The sequence below is a fragment of the Rhineura floridana genome, chromosome 3 (assembly GCF_030035675.1).
Source record: "Rhineura floridana isolate rRhiFlo1 chromosome 3, rRhiFlo1.hap2, whole genome shotgun sequence".
NCBI classification, from domain to species: Eukaryota; Metazoa; Chordata; class Lepidosauria; order Squamata; family Rhineuridae; genus Rhineura; species Rhineura floridana.
In genome coordinates, this window is record NC_084482.1 from 198,391,319 (window position 1) to 198,411,456 (window position 20,138).

General features: G+C 42.9%; 1 protein-coding gene across 4 annotated transcripts; it reads right to left on the reverse strand.

Moving 5' to 3' along the window:
* Positions 1-2,801: 2,801 nt before the first annotated feature.
* STK19 (serine/threonine kinase 19) lies at positions 2,802-19,758 on the reverse strand. 4 transcript variants are annotated; one of them, XM_061619433.1, is made up of 8 exons: positions 19,650-19,758; positions 9,072-9,173; positions 8,445-8,590; positions 6,864-6,959; positions 6,624-6,763; positions 5,578-5,675; positions 4,493-4,640; positions 2,802-3,334 (listed from the first exon to the last, which is right to left on the reverse strand). In XM_061619433.1, exons 2-8 carry the CDS (start codon positions 9,154-9,156, stop codon positions 3,289-3,291), a joined length of 759 nt encoding a protein of 252 aa, XP_061475417.1. In that variant the 5' UTR covers positions 9,157-9,173; positions 19,650-19,758; the 3' UTR covers positions 2,802-3,288. The 4 variants fall into 4 exon arrangements, with proteins under 4 accessions (XP_061475417.1, XP_061475418.1, XP_061475419.1 ...); XM_061619434.1 differs by lacking the exon at positions 19,650-19,758 and adding an exon at positions 19,506-19,592; XM_061619435.1 differs by lacking the exon at positions 19,650-19,758 and adding an exon at positions 19,438-19,457.
* Between the last annotated feature and the right edge of the window lie 380 nt (positions 19,759-20,138).

Here is a 20,138-nt window from a genome sequence, read left to right on the forward strand (position 1 = left end):
TCTGGGATGATCAAGAACAGGTCCTGGCCTTTCTCTGTGTGGCAACCTTTCAAGTACTGGAAAGCACGATCATATCTCTCGTTTTCTCTTCTCAAGGCTAAATATGCCCAGTTCTTTCAGTCTCTCCTCATAGGGCTTTGTTTCCAGTCCTGATAATCCTTGTTGCCCTCCTCTGAACCTTTGGGTACAATTCTGTAGCCAACTGTGGATCCACCCGATAGTTGTTCCATCCAGCCCACATTTAGTAAGCTTGCTAATCAGAATATCACGGAGCACTTTGCCAAAAGCTTTGCTGAGGTCAAGATATATTATGTCCATAACATTCCCAGTCTACCAGAGCGGTTACCCTGTCCAAAACTGAGGTAAGTCTGGCAGGATTTGTTCTTGACAAATCCATGTTGGCTTCTAGTAATCACTGCATTGTTTTCAAGTTATTTACAGACTGACTGCTTTATAATCTGCACCAGAATTTTCCCAGGGATTGATGTCAGACTGCTCTGTAGTTCTCAGGTTCCTCCTTTTTGAAGATAGGGACATTAGCACTCCTCCAGTCATCCAACACTTCACCTATCCTCCATGATTTTGCATACATAAGACAGTGGTTCCAAGAGTTCTTCAGCCAGTTCCTCCATTACTCTAGGATGCAGCTCATAGGAGCAGGTTGTCAAGCAGGGATGGGAAATCTGTGGCCTCCAGATGGTGCAGGCCTACAACTCCCATCATCCCTCCCTGTTGGCCATGATGGCTAGGACTTGTTGGAGTCAAACATCATCTGAAGAGCCACAGGTTCCCTAGCTCTGCTATAAAGGTTCAAGGATGATCTCAAATACTCCTCCTCTTTAAAGGATGTGGTCAGGTTCACTTCTGGTCATGCAACAGCATGTCACCTTCCTCTCTGCCCCCTGCCCTCCTTCACCTCCAAATTCTGCTCTGGATGGTCCCTCCAATCCTCTGGAACAGAATGTGGGGGAGTGATGGCCCTGTATTGTTATGTCTGTAAATATGGTAAGTGCAGGTTTATTAAGGTATATATGGTAAGTGGATTGAGTTAGAGAGGTGAGTACATGGGTTAGAATGCTGGAGAATGCTGTATGATGATTGGCTGAGCGTTTGAGTGGCTGAAGGTATAAATGGGAGGATGACAGTTGGTTCAGGGTTCTGTTTGGTGGGGGAGATGGTGATTGGTTGTGGAGTGTGGATTGGAGTTGGTTGTGGGTTGGATTATATTTGGCTGGTATTTAGGCAAATTATATAAGACTGGAAACATAAAGAGTGACACTATATGAAACCATACGCTTGTTGAACATTCCTTAAGTAATATTGTTATTTCCTGGTGTTATTAAATAAATATTTTTGTTGCTTTACCAAAAGCCTGATCCTTGGCTGGGGATGCACAGACCAGAAGGGAGGGCACGGTAATTACCGAGGCTGGAGGGAAACAGTATCAAATAAATGGTGGCAGTGGTGAAGGGAGATATTGTAACATCGTCAAGTATCCAAAGCAACCCAGGATTGTATGCTTTATAGACAAAGATACAAGGGGACTGTGGACAGCAAGGGCACCCAGACACCAAGTAACAAGCCACAGGGAGACTAAGGCAAAGTCTCTGGCAGTATTGTTTACAGGGAGTGACTGGTGGTGGTGCTGCCTAGCAGTGGGATCTTGTGAAATCTGTGCTAGGGTGAGCTAAAGAAAAAACAAAAACTAACATTCTGACTGCTAGTAGCCACGGGTGGGAGCCTGACAGGTGGTGCCAGTGGGAGGAACTTTACAGGATGGTCCCCCCAATCCTCTGGAACAGAATGTAGGGGAGAAGCACAGGGTGCTGGAGAGGAAAGAGACCCCCTGTTATACAAGTGGAAGTCTGCTCCACGAGCACAACAGCATGATTAGATATAACATGTCATTTTCCATATACTCTATTTGTTAAGAGGTTTAATCTTTTTCACATTGCAGAAATAAAATCTCCATCATCTTTATTCCACTTCAGTTAATCTCTGAAGACTATTTTGCTTTAGGGACAGTACCTTGTGTATATGCATATATGAATGTATACACTGTATGTTTCTGAGGAAGAAAAAACATCTAAGTTGAAACTGAAGGGAGCAGTCAGACTATCTAACTGAACACAGTTCCAAAGCCAGCCTTTCACAGTGTCATTTCTCTCCCCCCCCCCACCCCCACAGAGTCTTATGTTATTTTAGCTCAGTCAGCAGGCACATGCTGCGCGGACAGAAGATCACAGACTCAGGCCCTGCTATCTCCACTAACAAAAAGATCAGTAACAATGTGAAAGATTGCTGCCTAAGCTGGACAGCCACTGCTAGTCAGAGTGAGTAGACAAATACTGGGCTAAACAGACAAGTAGTCTGACCAACTGTGAGGCAGTGTCTGACATTGGAGAAGTTCAAGGGCTCCTTAGGGAAGGAAGGATGGCTATTTGCCTTGTACAAAGTAGAACCAAGCTGTAGCCTAGGGTACTTTGTGCTAGGACAGCCTTTTGTATCAATTTGTACAGTTATGATCCAGGCAGAGACCATAGTAAAGTGGGTAGTACACAAAAGTTAATGATAAGTAAACCAGTTAATATAAAGCTCAAGGAAGGGGGGGGAGAAGAGAGAAAACAACATAAACCAGTAGTGTGCACAGTTGTGTTCCTAAAAATAGGTGTGAAGAGTACATATGGCAGGTTGTCCTCCCTTAATGAATCTTAACAGTATGTGATCGTATGAATATATCCTTCTGCCGATATGAGGGAAAACCTCACATTTTAAGAACAAGCTGGTGAGCCAAGAAGCAATGAAGTAGTAAGAATTGCTTTTACTCAAGTTTCAGTGTATTTTCTGAGACCGATGTCCTATAAGAGACCAACACTCATTCACATACAAACACCACATGACAGGAATGAATTGCCTGTGGAGTGTATTGGCTGCGGCTTAGATGGGTAGGGTTCACATGCTGTTTCAGCATCCAGAATTTATGCCCGGATATTGTACAACAAGCTCCCTACTCTCATCCACAGCCTTGAAGCAATCACAGCCATTTTATGGCAGTCACAGGTCCTGCTAAGATCCTCTTACACGAGGACCCATATTAAGTGCAAAATATAAATCTGTTCATAAATAAGAGGGTGGTGGTGGGGTTTTGCTGGAAGAAATCCTTTTGTTCCCACTGATGCTGGTAGCTCAGACAGAAGCGCTGCACCCCCTGGCATAAAGTCGAGTGTCCCAAGCACCGTCAGTTCACGTTACACACAATTGTCAGCTTGATGGTGAAGTGGCACACGCTTAATCATCAGCCAGGCGGAGGAGGGTGCCAGAGCTGCTTGGCACGCTAGACAAAAAGGAGAATGAGGCAGTCAGGTTAAAAGCAGGAAAGAATCACAATTAAGATTCCTACAAACTGTGGAAAAGAAACAACAGCACTTCTTTTTGTACATTTAAGTTCCGAGTACCTGGTGCTAGAGAAGACCATCACTGGGCTAGATGTATCTTTTATTTGACAAGGCATCTGCTGGTCTTTGACCGCAATAAAGAAATCAATCAATCAATTTGACAAGGCAATCATTTAATCCTTAGAACCCTGTAAAGTATACTCGCATTGTTATTCCCCTATTGCAGTTTTGGGGAGCTGGGAGGGTAGCATGCCAAAGACCACTCCATTAAGTTCACAGCAGAGGCAAGACTGAACTGTGGACTTCTCCACTCATAACTCACTGTCTGTATGCTATATCAATACTCAATCCAGAGAAACTGGATTCTCCAAGGTTCTTGGAGTCTTCAGAAAAGAGGAGAGAGAGAAAAAAGCATCTTACAGCGCAATCCTATACAGAAGTAAGTCCTACCAAATTCAATGGAACTTAATCCCAGGGAAGTATATAGCAGAGGTGGGAAAACTTCAGCCTGAGGGCCTAATTAGGTCTGGCAAGGGGTCCCATTTGGCCCACAAGGTTGTTCCCCTCAGACTACACCCACTTGACTCACACCTGATGTAATATATGGGGCAGGTTAGGACATGGCTATAAAGAAACAATAGGGAGCCTAAAGGTCGTTCCTTTGCAAGTGGGGCTTGCTGTCAGTGCTGATCAACCAACTGGTGCTGAAAGCAAGCCCTTTAGTTCTTGTCACTTGGTGCCATAATGACATCACATGACAACAGCTGGGCAGCCTTGCCTACCTATCAAAATAGCTGACAGTGTGGGGGAGATCGGGATCCAGCCCACCAGCCCAAAAAAAGGATTCCACAATGGTATATAGGATTGCAGCCCCGGTTGGTTACATGAGTGCAGGACTGAGAGCCAGAACATCAGGCTGGCATCCAGGAAATGTAGGGTGGTATTTAACTAAGTTGAACTCAGAGCAAAAGGCCCACTGAAATTAATGGACCTAATTTGGCCATGTGCATTAATTTCAGCAGGTCTACTCCAAGTAGACCTTAGTTGAAGACTACCTCTAGTTTTCATGGGAGGGGTCAAGAACAGGGATCTAGTACCAGTCAACCAGCTGGGCTCCAATAAGGTCATGTATGTGGTAAGGAAGACCCAGCTTCACGGCACTCGGTGCTCGGCGGTTCTGCAGATTGGACAGCAAAACTTCTTTGTATTTGGCTTTCTGGATCATACTCAATACAGCTTTCCTTCCTGAAAGAAAGGAAGAAAGAAAGAAAGTGCAGATCAGAAGGCTGCCCCCCTTTAGAGCAGTTCCAGCTTTTGAATGGAGCATCAGACTGCACTGTGAGAAACTTACTGATATGCTGCCCTGCATTGTAAGCTGCAATGACAAATCAGGTTATTAAAAAGAATAACATCCCAAAATGCTTGGTCACGAGGACTCCTAGAATTTGAAAAACTTAATATACAGCCCTCTAGAGCAGGGATGAACAAACATTAGGCTTTAGGGATCTATTTTCTGTTTTGTTTCCCCACCCCCCCTCCAGAATCATAAGGTCCACCAACCAGAGGGAGGTACAAAACAATGGCCGGCGGGGCCCAGACTTGCACCTTGATTTAAGGAATAGGGTGCCTCAAGTATACATTCAGGCTGGAAGTTTGTTTTCAGTATCAGAACTATGCTTAGAGTCCTTCGACTTTTAAAAAATAAATCCACTCATTTTGCACAGGCTTTCTTCCATTCAGCAGCCTGATTGAGAAAAAAAATCCTCTTAGTTGTTTCTGTTGCTAAACAACCAGCAGCCACCATCCTTGCCGATTTAAGAACCTAGGAAGCTGCCTTATACCGAGTCAGACCCATTGGTCCATCTAGCTTAATACTGTCTACACTGACTGGCAGGGGGTCTCCAAGGTTTCAGATACGCATCTCTCCCCGCGCCACCTGGAGACACCAGGTTTGAATTGGGACTTCCTGCATGCAAGGCAGATGCCCTACCACTGAGCTATGGCCCTTCCTCAATTCATTCAGGGATTTACCTTCTGTCCCTGCTTGCTCTACAGGGTTGGTATCAACTGTGAAGCCAGAGTTTCTACCAAATAACTTGAAATATATTGTTAGCCTCTGCATCAGATTTTTCCCTATATTTACAATTCTAGTCCTGGAGGTTGCAGGAAGATGCCAACAAACCTTTGATGAAGCATTTGACAAAACGGCCTGCTCCAGGCACTGCCAGCCACCAGCTCCCAGCATCACGGACAGTCAGGACCCCAGCATTCACCAGCTGCCTGAACATAAATACAGGACAGGTTGGTGGGACTGTAGTTTTCTTCATGATGATTTACTGCTTTATCACCAAGATACACCTGCTTCTAGGACTGGAGAAAGGAAGCCTAAGGAAAGTATACTCAGGGGTACCACCAGAGTAAGACTTTGGGGCAAAAGTCCAGGGCCCCATTCAACAGAATGATCAGGAGGGTCCCCAAATGCAACACAGCTAGCTTACCACATTTTGAAATATTTATTTAATTTATATCCCATCCTTCCTCCCCAAAGGAGCTTAGAGTAGTACCTATTATAGGGGTGTTCAGCCCATTTACGTTCACAGTCTACAACTACCTAGCTGCACCACTGAGTATGCTTTTGGGTCCTTGTACAAACAGCTCTTTCCTCCTCTGAGGCTGCCAGATCTCCGCTATGGGCAAGCCAGGCCTGCACAACTTGTTATCCATCAAGGTGAACGCAAGTCACCAGTCAGATACGGTGGCCCATCAAAGGGTCCAATAAGCCTGCTCTGGATTGCAAAAGGGGAATTGTTGTGAGGCTAAAATGGATAGGGAGGAGAACCACGTATGTCACCTTGAGCTCCTTGGAGGAAAAGTGGACTAGAAATGTAATAAAGCAATAAAATATAAATTGTAGCCAACTAACTCCTACTCAGAGTAGACCCATTGAAATCAATGAACCTAGGTTAGTCATGTTTGTCAACTTCAATGGGTATACTCTGAGTAGGGCTAGCATTGGGCACAACCCATGGTCTTTAATCCCATACACAAGTATGCAGATTTAAACCAATTCAAAGAAATAACAATCCATTTACTAAGATTTCTTGTACTTGGACAATGAATGTGATAAAACACTGAGGAAGAACACAGCTATTACGAGACTCATTTGCCTCACAAAGGACATTCACAAGAAAGGGGACACCTCTGCCTCCACCCAAAACGTTTACTCACGTGATTTCTGCATCACTGAAACGAAACTCTCCCAGCATCCTTTTTTTGTCAAAACTGATGTCAGGGCAGGAGGTGAGGACAGAATCCAGGAACTTCCTCACTGTCCTGGCAAAGTCCTTCCCAGACACAAACTCCAACACCTGAGGAGTAGGGTGGGGACAGAAAGAGCTATCACAATCTCTCCAATGCTTCTGCACCCCCCACTCAACCAGTGATCCTCTCCCTGGACAGACACAAGACCTTAGATTTATAACTGTCCGTGAATGCCACAACAACAGTGTCTGCATCAAAACCGTGCTGGAACATCTGAATCCGGCCCTCATCTTTCAGCTGGTTCTGCAGAGAGAAGAGGGTTTTGTTTATTTTAACCCATCTCTTTCAAAAGTCAAAGTTCACATGCAAACTCTGAACGTCAAGAACTGGAGGTAGGAGGGGAGGAGGAGGAGTTTTGTTGACCTGCTGTAGAAGCCCCACACACATCAGCAGAAAACAGCAAGGAAAATCAGAATGATTCTTTCCCCACCCACACCCCAAACTACAGAGTGTGAGGGTAGCACATGTACACTACCTCTTGCTATCAGGGAATGTGCCCCCCTTCATTGCTGAAACAATCAGTAGCAAGGGATCAGGCACGCTCAAAGCTTCATTTTCCACACACCCCACTTCACTGGAATTGTTGGGGGAACAGGGAAGGATGTTTATGGGTTTCCCATAGGATCCTTCAGCTCTCTTCATTTTATGAAACACCCCAAGAAGACATTCTCTCTCATTCAGAATGCAATTAGCACAAGGGTGGGGAAATCTTAGGCCTAAGGTCGAAATGCAGCTCTCCAGGTCTCTCTCTCTGGCCTTTGGAACTTGCCTCAGGTCACGTTCTCTCCCGAAAAGCAACCCCCCCCTCAGTGGGCCTTGCTTCACACCTAATGTTTTTTCACCTGGCTGAAATAAGCCTTGAAACTTTGATAATGCTTCTTGCTTACCTGTTTTGAAGATACAGAGGGGTGTGTGCAGAAGCTACCCTCCTGTACTAAAGTAAAATTCACATTTGTTGCTCTGCCCATTTTGGCATCTGGCCTGAGTCATCACTCTCACGTGGCCCTTGGAAGATTGTCCCAAGGGGGGGGGAAAGCCCATGGGCTAATAAAGGTTCCTCACCCCTGTGTTAGTGCTACATCCTGTATCAGCCCCCAACAGCCCACTTCCTTGTTACTTCCATTTTAAGGCCATCTGGCTATTTCATTAGAAAGCCACCAACTGCTTACATGCGCTCCCCATTTGTCTCCCATCCAGGCACAGTTTATTTTTTATTTATTAAATGCATATCCCTCCCTTCCTCTTAAGAGGAGCCCAGGGTGGCAAACAAAAACACTAAAAGAACTTCAAAACATCTTAAAAACAAAAGACTTTAAAACATTAAAACAAAACATCTTTAAAACATCTTAAAAAGCAATTTCAGCAAGGATGCAGACTGGGATAAGGTTTCTACTTAAAAGGCTTGTTGAAAGAAGAAGGTCTTTAATACGTGCCGAAAATATGAGAGATGGTGCCTGATATTTAAGGGGATGGAATTCCAAAGTGTCAGTGCCACAACACTAAAGGTCTGCTTTAAAACGAGATGACCTATGCACACAGACCATAGTATATAAGTGACTAGGGCAGACAACAAACAAATGAGATGACTAGGCCTCATTAGCTTCACCATTGCTAAAGGATTAGATGCTTCCAGAACACCCAACTGGGACTTAAGCTAGATCAGATAGGACCGTAAAGGTTGATGGAAGGCTGGGATCAAGGAGGACAACTGGGGAAGGAATCTCCTACCAAGCGCCTGTCCACAGTTGTGCGGTCTTTGACGAGACTGTAGATCTGGTGTCTCAGAACCAAGGGTGGCAGCGAATCCTCAAATAGTTTGCGAGGGAAGAGAGATGTCAAGTATTGGACAGCAGATTCTACTGCTTCAGGGCCCTCTGAGGAAAAAACACAGACACAATTATTATTATTATTAACATTTATATCCTGCCCTTCCTCCCAAAAGAGCCCAGGGCGGCAAACACACCAACAAAGAAATTTAACAAAAAAATTCTAAAAACAGTTGCAGATAAAAAGATTCTAAAGACGGATCCAGATAAAAACATTATTCCATCCAGTGATCTCCTGGCTGCCAGGCAACAGTCTCCTTCACCTGTCAAATACCTGGGTAAACAGGGAAGTTTTCCGATTCCTCCTAAAAGTCAGTAACAATGGAGACAGACACACCTCACCAGGGAGGGCATTCTGAACAAAGCACAAGAACCCAGAAATCCTGACACTCAGCCTTCCCTAGAGCCAGGATACCATCCAGGATTTGTGGCCATCTCTCACTCACCATCCCCTTCAAGCCCTCTCACTCACACCACCCTTTTCAGAGAACTCAGATGTCTTGCAATACAACCTTCCCTCCATTCTCACCCTGTTCCAGAGGATCCAGTCCAAGAACTGGCCGATGCTTTTTAGCCTTGAAAGTATCCGAGATGAGCTGATGCTTCCGTTTCATGTGGCTGGAGTGGAGGGCTAAAGATTGAAAACAGATCCGTTAGAGAGTTGCTCCACAGACCCTTTGGCTTCCTTTGCTAGCCTCCATCCCTCCCCACCTCACTTCAGTACAGAGTGCCACTTGGGAGACAAGCCTTCTCAAACTCACAAGCATCTCAGCCTCATGGCCGTAGAGCTCCTTCACCTTCCCTTCTTCAAACAGCTTTCTGGGTGTTTTACATGGAGCTATATTCCTTCCTGTAACCCAACCCAAAAGGTCCCTCAGCACTCATTCTAGCAAACATCTCGAGAGTGGCTGTATACTATAGTCAGCAGGGATTTTTCACATTCCGCAATGTTAAATGGAAAATATCCCCCATGCCATTCTGAGGCTTCCCATAAGCTCATTTCAAAACAAAACCTTACAAAACTTATAGTTCTGAACTCAGAAACGCTTGCTTAACAACCCTGTCAATTTTCATAGTGATACACAAAACAGTCAGAGAGAATCAAGAGTTCATAGTCCAAACAGAGAGAGAAAAACCTCAGAGCCCTTTTGGACTTTTTTCTGCGAGTTCTCATAATCTGTTGAAATTCATTAAAAATCAGCCATGATCACAGAGTACCTGTAATCCTAATACTGACCTTGCCCCATACTCTGACCTTCATCTACTGCAGTTTAAAAGTTAAAAAATCCCACTTAACTCAATAAGCATGCAAATGATCAATCCATTCTCAGCAAATTTGCACAGGATCCCATTTCTTACCTCCCGGATTAAAAAGCAGGGAAATTCACTAATACGCAAAAAACCTTGAGGTTTAAGAATGTACCTATAGCCCACAGATACCAAAAAAGCAGGGAAATTGGGCAGCTATACTGAATGCACCAGGGGAGCAGGAGACCTGAACTCCACTCTGAGATATTGTACTGCCCTACAATGTTGTCAAAATGCAAACACAATTTGGGACTTCCGGGAAGGGTGACTTAGCCTGTGCCTGCTTTTGAGACGGGCTCCTGCCTCAAAAGAAGCTTATTCAGATATATCAGTCAGTTTTTTCTTTTTTTTTTGACTGATTAAACTTCTCCCGGGTAGGGAGAAACGAAGAGATTAACCTCAAAGCCTATTTTTGTTGGGACGACCAGATCTCATTAATTTATGGGACGAGGTCCAGCCGACGAAGGTGGGACGGATTTTTAACAGCAAGCTCTATCTGATAAAGCGAACGTTCACCTTATCTTCTAAGAGAGAACGCACTAACAGGCAAGCACCCTTCTTTCTATATTTTTCTTTTACTTGACTTAAATTGTTGCTGTTTAAAAGAGATTTGCCAGATTGATCAGTTTTTGACATCTCACTGGGGAGCCATAACTTCTCTCTGCTACGCACTAATTAATAGCTTATCTCTGTTTTTGTTGCAAAAAGCTGTCCTGGATTTGCATTCTAAAGATATACACAGAAGAGGGATTTCTATTCCAGATTTTTATTTTGAAAAATATTATACTGTTTTGAGACTACTCTCTTTTTGGTCTATTTTATTTTGACGAATCTGTTTCTTGACGATTGCCATTAATTGTTTCGATCCTGGGAACTGCATTTTGTTTACTTAACTATTGGAGAGATAAGGCTGTCTGCTCTGTTTATACTGTGATGTCACCAAGTTTGGAGTATTAACCCAATTGTTGCTGAAATAAGAAGTGGTTTTCCTATATTTTTCTTTTAAAATGGCAATTAAGAAAGTGGCTGAAAATCTGGAAATAACTATGTTTCAGAAAATAATGGATGAGATTGAGATAATGAAAATTGAATTGAGTAAAATGAAGCAGGAGATTAAAGATATAAGGGTCCCTGTGAGAGAGGTGACCCTGGAAGGGGTCCCTGTGAGAGAGGAGACCCCGGAGATTGGAACAGGGGTCCCTGTGAGAGAGGTGACCCTGGAGACTGGAATAGGGGTCCCTGTGAGAGAGGAGATCCCGGAGATTGGAACCAACGTGGAACAGGAACAAGATTTGGAGTCTATGGACTTTAGAAATAAAATCTATTGTTTGGAACTCAATGTTATCTCTGAAGAAATGAATGAAGATTCTAGAGATAAAGTTATCAATGGCATGGATAATCTTCTGGACTGGAATGATGTGATGGAGCCCAATATAGAGAAAATCTATGGAATTAACTGCAGCCATGTGACAATGGAAAAACTTTTAAGAGATGACCCAGTGTATTTTGAAAAAAAGAACAGAGATATGATTTTACAGCAGTATTTCAGCAACCTATTCAGAATGGATGGCAAGAAAATATTTGGGATAGAGGTAATCCCCATCAGACTCTTACTATATGACTATGGCTTTGACAGCAAGATTATTATGGAATACTGATAATGGAAGATTGGATATTGAAATTACTGGACTTAACAAGACTACTGAAGATGGAAGATGGAAAATGGAACTAATAGAGATAATAGAACAATGGCTACTGAAATTATTGAACCTAACAGATTCTGATGTGATGGATTAATTGAAATGTTTATTTTGACTATGGTTATGACAATAAGATTATCATAATTAGTAATGAGATGGATTAATCGATATGCTTATCTGGAAAAAAAAATTGATAGATATATTTCTTAAAGAATTGAAACCTCTCTTTGACTTTTTGTGGAAAGAATAAAGTAATGTTTATGAGATTTGATGATTAAGTAAGATAACTACTGGAGGAAAGTGATTTTATAATATGACTTAAGAGACAGGATTGTTATATATTATAGACTTATAACTGATTTGATCTTTGACAAATGGGAAGTCAATATTTTACTCTTTATTTTTTATTTTTGTTTTTTTTTTTTCTTTTTTTCTTTTTGTTTAACTATTTTTGATTTTGTTTTTTGTCTTTGAATGTTTTATGATTTTGTCTTGTATGTTTTATGAAAATCTGAATAAAAATTATTGAAAAAAAAAAAAAAATGCAAACACAATTTGGGTTGGTCTTTCACAGTCCAATCCACTTGCTGTGTAGCTGGGAAGAATTTGGTAACGTGCCTCTGAGCATATGGTGAGTGGTGGCAACACCTGTAATCAGCCCAAATAATAGAAAGATATGTCCTGTGCTGATCTTGTTTTAGCCGGGAGGAAGCAACATTATTAAGACAGTTGATATAGTTCAGATGGTCACTTTAAATATGTCTGATTTACTTTGCAATTTTAGTGAAGTTTTCTATAGGAATTCATTTTCTTTTGCTTTTGTTTCTATGAATATGTGAAGTACAGCAACACTTTGCAAAATTTATACTAAAAAACGCCAAACATAATTGTGGAATAATGGCACTGACGTCTGCAAAATAATCTCCAGTGGACCTCAGAAGTGTCTCAATTTGCACAAGATAAAACAGTGGGAGGTGAAATATATTCTAGCAAAATTCTAGGTGTGCCCTATGCTTTTAATTGATCGTGAACACCTTGCCTTAAATAAAGTGGTTTAAACATAGCAGGCTGAAAACATGCATCCTCTTTTTTCCAACAACTAGAGCCATTGCTAAAGTAGCAGCATATTGGAATCAGTCTGATTTTACATTAAACTGCAGTTTTAGGTCCAACTGTTAATGCACCCAAAATAGAAATAGACCATAACCTCCAGTTTGAAACAAAAAAAGCTATCTTCACCATCATATGACATTGACCAATATAAAGGCTTTGAAATTAATAATAATAAATTTGACACAGATTTCTAGGATGAATAATGAGGGAAATAAAATTTTCTAGTTTAGATTATCTGTAGAAACATTAGTAACACAGGAAAGAAGCAAAGTAAGAAGAACACCAACAAATATACAATAATATAATTCTCTATCTTTGGAGATGGCAGGTGTTGCCACCACTCACCATATGCTCAGAGGCACATGTTACCAAATTCTTCCAAGCTACACAGCAAGTGGATTGGACTGTGAAAGACAACCCAAATTGTGTTTGCATTTTGACAACTTTGTAGGGCAGTCCAATATCTCAGAGAGGAGTTCAGGTCTCCTGCTCCCCTGGTGCATTCACTATAGCTGCCCAATTTCCCTGCTTTTTAAAATTTGGTATCTGTGGGCTATAGGTACATTCTTAAACAGCAAGGTTTTTTGCCTGTTAGTGAATATTAATAATAATACTGTACCAAACTCTCAACTTCCATTTCCCTGGCACCTCTGTTTAACAATGACAGCTTTTATACTGGCTGGCCTGTCACTTGTGCTTTTATTGGCAGGCTGGCATGTAGAAATTAAGAAGGCAAAGCTTTTCCCTCATCACTTCACTGCCATGTCCTGAAGAACTTCAGTTGCTTAGCATCTGTAAGTCAGGCTACTGCAAAAGCACAGGGGCAGTAAAACAAGTCAGGTGTGGGGCACACCTATGCCAATTAGCTCATCTGTTCATCCAACTGGATGCTGTATTTTCATGTGTTTTACATAGGACCAATTCACACTTGCTGCTTTTTCCTGTATGGCTTCATCTTTTGGCTTCACTTTACCTTTTTCTTCTTCTCTGTGCTCAGGGCATATCTATTCACACCAACCTACTTTCCTGGAAGCAAAATTTAGGTTGCTAGGTAGGATGCTGAAAGCCAGGACCTCCAAGGTGGCTTTCTCTGAAATGCTACCGGTTCCACGTGCAGGACCAGCCAGACAGGCCCAGCTTTGCAGTCTCAATGAGTGGATGAGACGATGGTGTCGGGTGGAAGGGTTTGGATTTGTTAGGCACTGGGGAACATTTTGGGCAAGCCGGGCCTGTACAAAAGGGACGGGCTCCACTTGAACCAGAATGGAACCAGACTGCTGGCACTTAAAATTAAAAAGGTAGCAGAGCAGCTTTTAAACTGACTGAGGGGGGAAACCCGACAGGAGCTGAGAAAGGTCCGGTTTGTAATAAACCTCCCCCTGGGATAAAAACCAAAGAAATGATGACATTTTAAAAGGGGTAGGCCTAGAAGTAGGCATTGTGAGAGCAGGGGCACAGGATATAAATTCAGAAGAGCAAAATTACCACAGGCCAAACCACAAGTGCCAAAGACACTTGAAGAGAGACACTGCTTACAAGTGCCTGTACGCTAATGCTAGGAGCCTCCGAACCAAGATGGGAGAACTGGAGTGCTTGGTCTTAGAGGAGAGCATTGATATAGTGAGCATAACCGAGACCTGGTGGAATGGAGAAAACCAGTGGGATACGGTTATCCCTGGATATAAACTATATCGGAAGGACAGGGAAGGACGTATTGGTGGCGGAGTCGCTCTATACGTGAAAGAAGGCATTGAATCCAGCAAGCTCGAAACCCCAAAAGAGGCAGACTCCTCCACAGAATCGTTGTGGGTGGTGATACCATGCCCAGGAGGGACTTAATACTGGGAACGATCTATCGTCCCCCTGATCAAAATGCTCAGGGAGACCTTGAGATGAGATATGAAATTGAGGAAGCATCCAAACTAGGACATGTGGTAGTAATGGGTGACTTCAACTACCCAGACATAGACTGGCTGCATATGTGTTCCAGTCATGACAAAGAAGCAAAGTTTCTAGATATTCTAAATGACTATTCCCTAGACCAGTTGGTCATGGAACCGACCAGAGGGACGGCAACCCTGGACTTAATCCTCAGTGGGGACCGGGACCTGGTGCGAGATGTAAGTGTTGTTGAACCGATTGGGAGCAGTGACCACAGTGCTATTAAATTAAACATACATGAAACTGGCCAATTGCCAAGAAAATCCAACACGGTCACATTTGACTTCAAAAGAGGAAACTTCACAAAAATGAGGGGATTGGTAAAAAGAAAGCTGAAAAACAAAGTCCAGAGGGTCACATCACTCGAAAATGCTTGGAAGTTGTTTAAAAACACTGTATTAGAAGCTCAACTGGAGTGCATACCGCAGATCAGAAAAGGTACCGCCAGGGCCAAGAAGATGCCAGCATGGTTAACGAGCAAAGTCAAGGAAGCTCTTAGAGGCAAAAAGTCTTCCTTCAAAAAATGGAAGTCTTGTCCGAATGAAGAAAATAAAAAAGAACACAAACTCTGGCAAAAGATATGCAAGAAGACAATAAGGGATGCTAAAAAGAATTTGAGGAGCACATTGCTAAGAACATAAAAACCAACAACAAAAAATTCTATAAATACATTCAAAGCAGGAGACCATCTAGGGAGGCGATTGGACCCTTGGATGATAAGGGAGTCAAAGGTGTACTAAAGAATGATAAGGAGATTGCAGAGAAGCTAAATGAATTCTTTGCATCTGTCTTCACAGTGGAAGATATAGGGCAGATCCCTGAACCTGAACTAACATTTGCAGGAAGGGATTCTGAGGAACTGAGACAAATAGTGGTAACGAGAGAGGAAATTCTAGGCTTAATGGACAATATAAAAACTGACAAATCACCGGGCCCGGATGGCATCCACCCGAGAGTTCTCAAAGAACTCAAAGGTGAAATTGCTGATCTGCTAACTAAAATATGTAACTTGTCCCTCGGGTCCTCCTCCGTGCCTGAGGACTGGAAAGTGGCAAATGTAATGCCAATCTTCAAAAAGGGATCCAGAGGGGATCCCGGAAATTACAGGCCAGTTAGCTTAACTTCTGTCCCTGGAAAACTGGTAGAAAGTATTATTAAAGCTAGATTAACTAAGCACATAGAAGAACAAGCCTTGCTGAAGCAGAGCCAGCATGGCTTCTGCAAGGGAAAGTCCTGTCTCAGTAACCTATTAGAATTCTTTGAGAGTGTCAACAAGCATATAGATAGAGGTGATCCAGTGGACATAGTGTACTTAGACTTTCAAAAAGCGTTTGACAAGGTACCTCACCAAAGACTTCTGAGGAAGCTTAGCAGTCATGGAATAAGAAGAGAGGTCCTCTTGTGGATAAGGAATTGGTTAAGAAGCAGAAAGCAGAGAGTAGGAATAAACGGACAGTTCTCCCAATGGAGGGCTGTAGAAAGTGGAGTCCCTCAAGGATTGGTATTGGGACCTGTACTTTTCAACTTGTTCATTAATGACCTAGAATTAGAAGTGAGCAGTGAAGTGGCCAGGTTTGCTGACGACACTAAATTGTTCAGGGTTGTTAAAACAAAAAGGGATTGTGAAGAGCTCCAAAAAGATCTCTCCAAACTGAGTGAATGGGTGGAAAAATGGCAAATGCAATTCAATATAAACAAGTGTAAAATTATGCATATTGGAGCAAAAAATCTGAATTTCACATATATTCTCATGGGGTCTGAACTGGCGGTGACCGACCAGGAGAGAGACCTCAGGGTTGTAGTGGACAGCACGATGAAAATGTCAACCCAGTGTGCGGCAGCTGTGAAAAAGGCAAATTCCATGCTAGCGATAATTAGGAAAGGTATTGAAAATAAAACAGCCGATATCATAATGCCGTTGTATAAATCTATGCTGCGGCCGCATTTGGAATACTGTGTACAGTTCTGGTCGCCTCATCTCAAAAAGGATATTCTAGAGTTGGAAAAGGTTCAGAAGAGGGCAACCAGAATGATCAAGGGGATGGAGCAACTCCCTTACGAGGAAAGGTTGCAGCATTTGGGGCTTTTTAGTTTAGAGAAAAGGCGGGTCAGAGGAGACATGATAGAAGTGTATAAAATTATGCATGGCATTGAGAAAGTGGATAGACAAAAGTTCTTCTCCCTCTCTCATAATACTAGAACTCGTGGACATTCCAAGAAGCTGAATGTTGGAAGATTCAGGACAGACAAAAGGAAGTACTTCTTTACTCAGCGCATAGTTAAACTATGGAATTTGCTCCCACAAGATGCAGTAATGGCCACCAGCTTGGACGGCTTTAAAAGAAGATTAGACAAATTCATGGAGGACAGGGCTATCAATGGCTAATAGCCGTGATGGCTGTGCTGTGCCACCCTAGTCAGAGGCAGCATGCTTCTGAAAACCAGTTGCCGGAAGCCTCAGGAGGGGAGAGTGTTCTTGCACTCGGGTCCTGCTTGCGGGCTTCCCCCAGACACCTGGTTGGCCACTGTGAGAACAGGATGCTGGACTAGATGGGCCACTGGCCTGATCCAGCAGGCTCTTCTTATGTTCTTATGTTCTTACTTAGGTTGCCACTTCATGGATCTGACAAAGTAGGCTCTGCCTCATGCAAGCTAATGCTGCAACAAAATTTTTAGGATTTAATTTTTAAAAACTTTACAACTGATACTGACATTTATGAACATCACTAAAAGAAAATGCAAATTTATGACACATCGGTCTCCTTGACAAGGGGGAGAGCTGAAGCTCAGTGGTAGCACATTTGATTTACATACAGAAGGCAGACAATATTGAGTTAAATGAACCACGGGTCCAAATCTGAACAGGCTGCTTCCTATGTTATTTTGCAAATACACTATTCATTATAACTATAGTTAAAATACCTAGCTAACAATGCTTCCACAACTCTTTATATAACTCAGTCAGCTTTTAGTCCTTTCTTAAAGCTTTAAAGACAGCTGGTATAGCACAGTGGGGAGGAGAGCCAGGCTGGGAGTCCAGAGCCTGAGAGTTCAAATCCCTGGTGGGTGTCAAGGGCCAGCTAAAGATCACTCCCACAGTGAGTGGCTCAGGGATTACATGCCCTGCCACCTGTGCAGCCGTGGGCAAGCTGCATAGTCCCAAGGAGCCCAATTGCCCCCAGATGGCAGTTGCAAACAAGGAAGGGTCTGGCTTGTGCAGCTGTGGCAAGCTGAGCAGGCCCTAGCCAGCTGGGGAGGACTAGCCTCAGAGGGAGGCAATGGTAAACCCCTCTGAATACTGCTTACCATGAAAACCTGATTCATAGGGTCGCCATAAATCGGGATTGACTTGAAGGCAGTCCATTTCCATTTTAAGCTTTAAATGACTACAAGATTCTCTGAACCAAACTGAACATGACTGGGCAGCCACATCCACTTGATTACACATTTGGTGTACAAATCTAAAGCGAAGGGGGGCACATTTTTACAATAAAAATTATGCATGGGTGATGGGGGGGGGAAAGGAATCCTGCCCTTCTGCCATTTCACCTCCCTGCATCTCTTCACTACCAGTATTTTTCTCCCCAGCCATTTGGGAGAAAAAATACTGAAGGTGCAAAGCATGGGAAGACAAGGTAGAGAAGAGGAAACCACCCACCCACTTCTTTTGAGGTTAAAAAAGAGAAATAAGGCCCCCACACAATATATATATATACTATATAGGTCAGTGGTTCTCAACCTTTTTTGTTCCATTCCCCCCTTTCACCATTGTTCAGAATATAATTCCCCCCTTCCTAAAATAGTATCTCATAGCATGTTGACGTTTCGCAAGTGACAGTGGTGTTTCTCGTGAGAGAAAAATTTCTTAGTTTATATTATAACAGAATTTCTTGGAGCACTTTCTGGTCTTTAAATAGTAATTTAATTTTGCAAATGAAAATAATGCTGCATGTTCAAGAATCGATTTTAATCTGTGACATTCAATAAACTTTATTGAATGTTGCAGATTAAATTAAAAACAAACTACAATTTTACAGATTGTACATAATCTACAGGACATCACACTTTGCTGAACAGTGGTCCCAATTCCCCCCCTGGAACCCTAAAATTCCCCCCTTGTTGAGAACCCATGATATAGGTGAATGGGGCATGTCAACAAACAAAGCTTCCCTCATCATGTCTAATTCAGTCCTCTGTTGTTTAAAAGGAAAGAAAGGAAAAATGGGGTTCTGGATTTCTACCCCAAATTGTTGCCCTGAGAACACCCACTGATCCGGGTTTAGGAGCAGGGTTTCCAAGAAAGGAAGACCTCACCTCGAAGCAGGCAGAGTTTCTGTACTATTAACAGTTGTACAGAAGAGAGAATTTGAGCAGCTTCATAAAAGCTGCACCTGCTGAAATATCTTCTTCTATATTGAAGGCAAAATTCAAAATGGCTTCCACCCTAGTTTAATGCACTTAGGATCCCAGCCATACCATAGCAATCATATCCATAGACTATTATATATCAACAATTATATCACTCCATCCTCCACAGTTGCCTTCTGAAAAACAGCATCTTTGCTGAGATGCAATGCAGGTTAGAGTACACCAGCTGCAATCGGATACCCATTTACTCAGGAATAAACCCCACTGAACCCTTGGCCGCACTGGGAGGAAGAGGAGGATACCAGTGTAATAAATTAATTATAGATTTCTCAACATCCTCTCTAAACGCATGACTCATGCCCAGGCTCTCCCACTGTCTTTACCCATTGAAAAAGAGAAAAAGCCTTATGACACTTTAATGCATTTATTATAGTATATTAACAGCTTTCTTGGATTAGAGCCTACTTTATCAAATATAACCAGACACATCATGCTCTCGTCTTTCTCCACTCTCCGAGGTCGCTTCTCCCCACCTTTTCATACTCTTCAGCCTCCACCCACAATTTCCGTCTTTGTTAAAGCATCTCCGCCCTTCTAGTGAGACCTCCCGACTTTTGTTTTCCCTTCCCAATAAATCCCCCGCCCGGACAGTTTGCCGTTGACGCCGCAGCCGGTACCTCTCAAACACAATCCTCACACGGCGCACTCACGTCGGCAAAAACCAGCCGAGTCTCTGGCTGACTTCAGATGCCGATACTCCCTCCTCCTTTTTAACTCTCTTACAAGCCCGCCTCCCTCTTCAAGCTGGGAGGGACGGAGGGAGGGAGCTCCCCGATTGACTGCTGAGACATCTAATGAACGTGTCTTCCCAGGCTAAAAAAAAAAAAGCCGCCATCTTCGTTGAGGAAATGTTTGAAAGAGAATGATGCCGATCTGGCGGCCATTTTGGATATTGGAAATAAAATGTCTAGAGAGCTTACGTTTTACGGAAGGGCGGTTATGATTATTTATTGCGGAGCTGTATTTGAGTTCAGACAGGACTCATCTTCGGAACTTATTTTCAATACCGCAGTTTAGCCATGTTCTGTCTACCAACTTTGTCTTAGTAGTAGTAGTAGTAATAGTAGTATATTTTTGTTATCCGCCTCTCACCTGGAATATTGTAA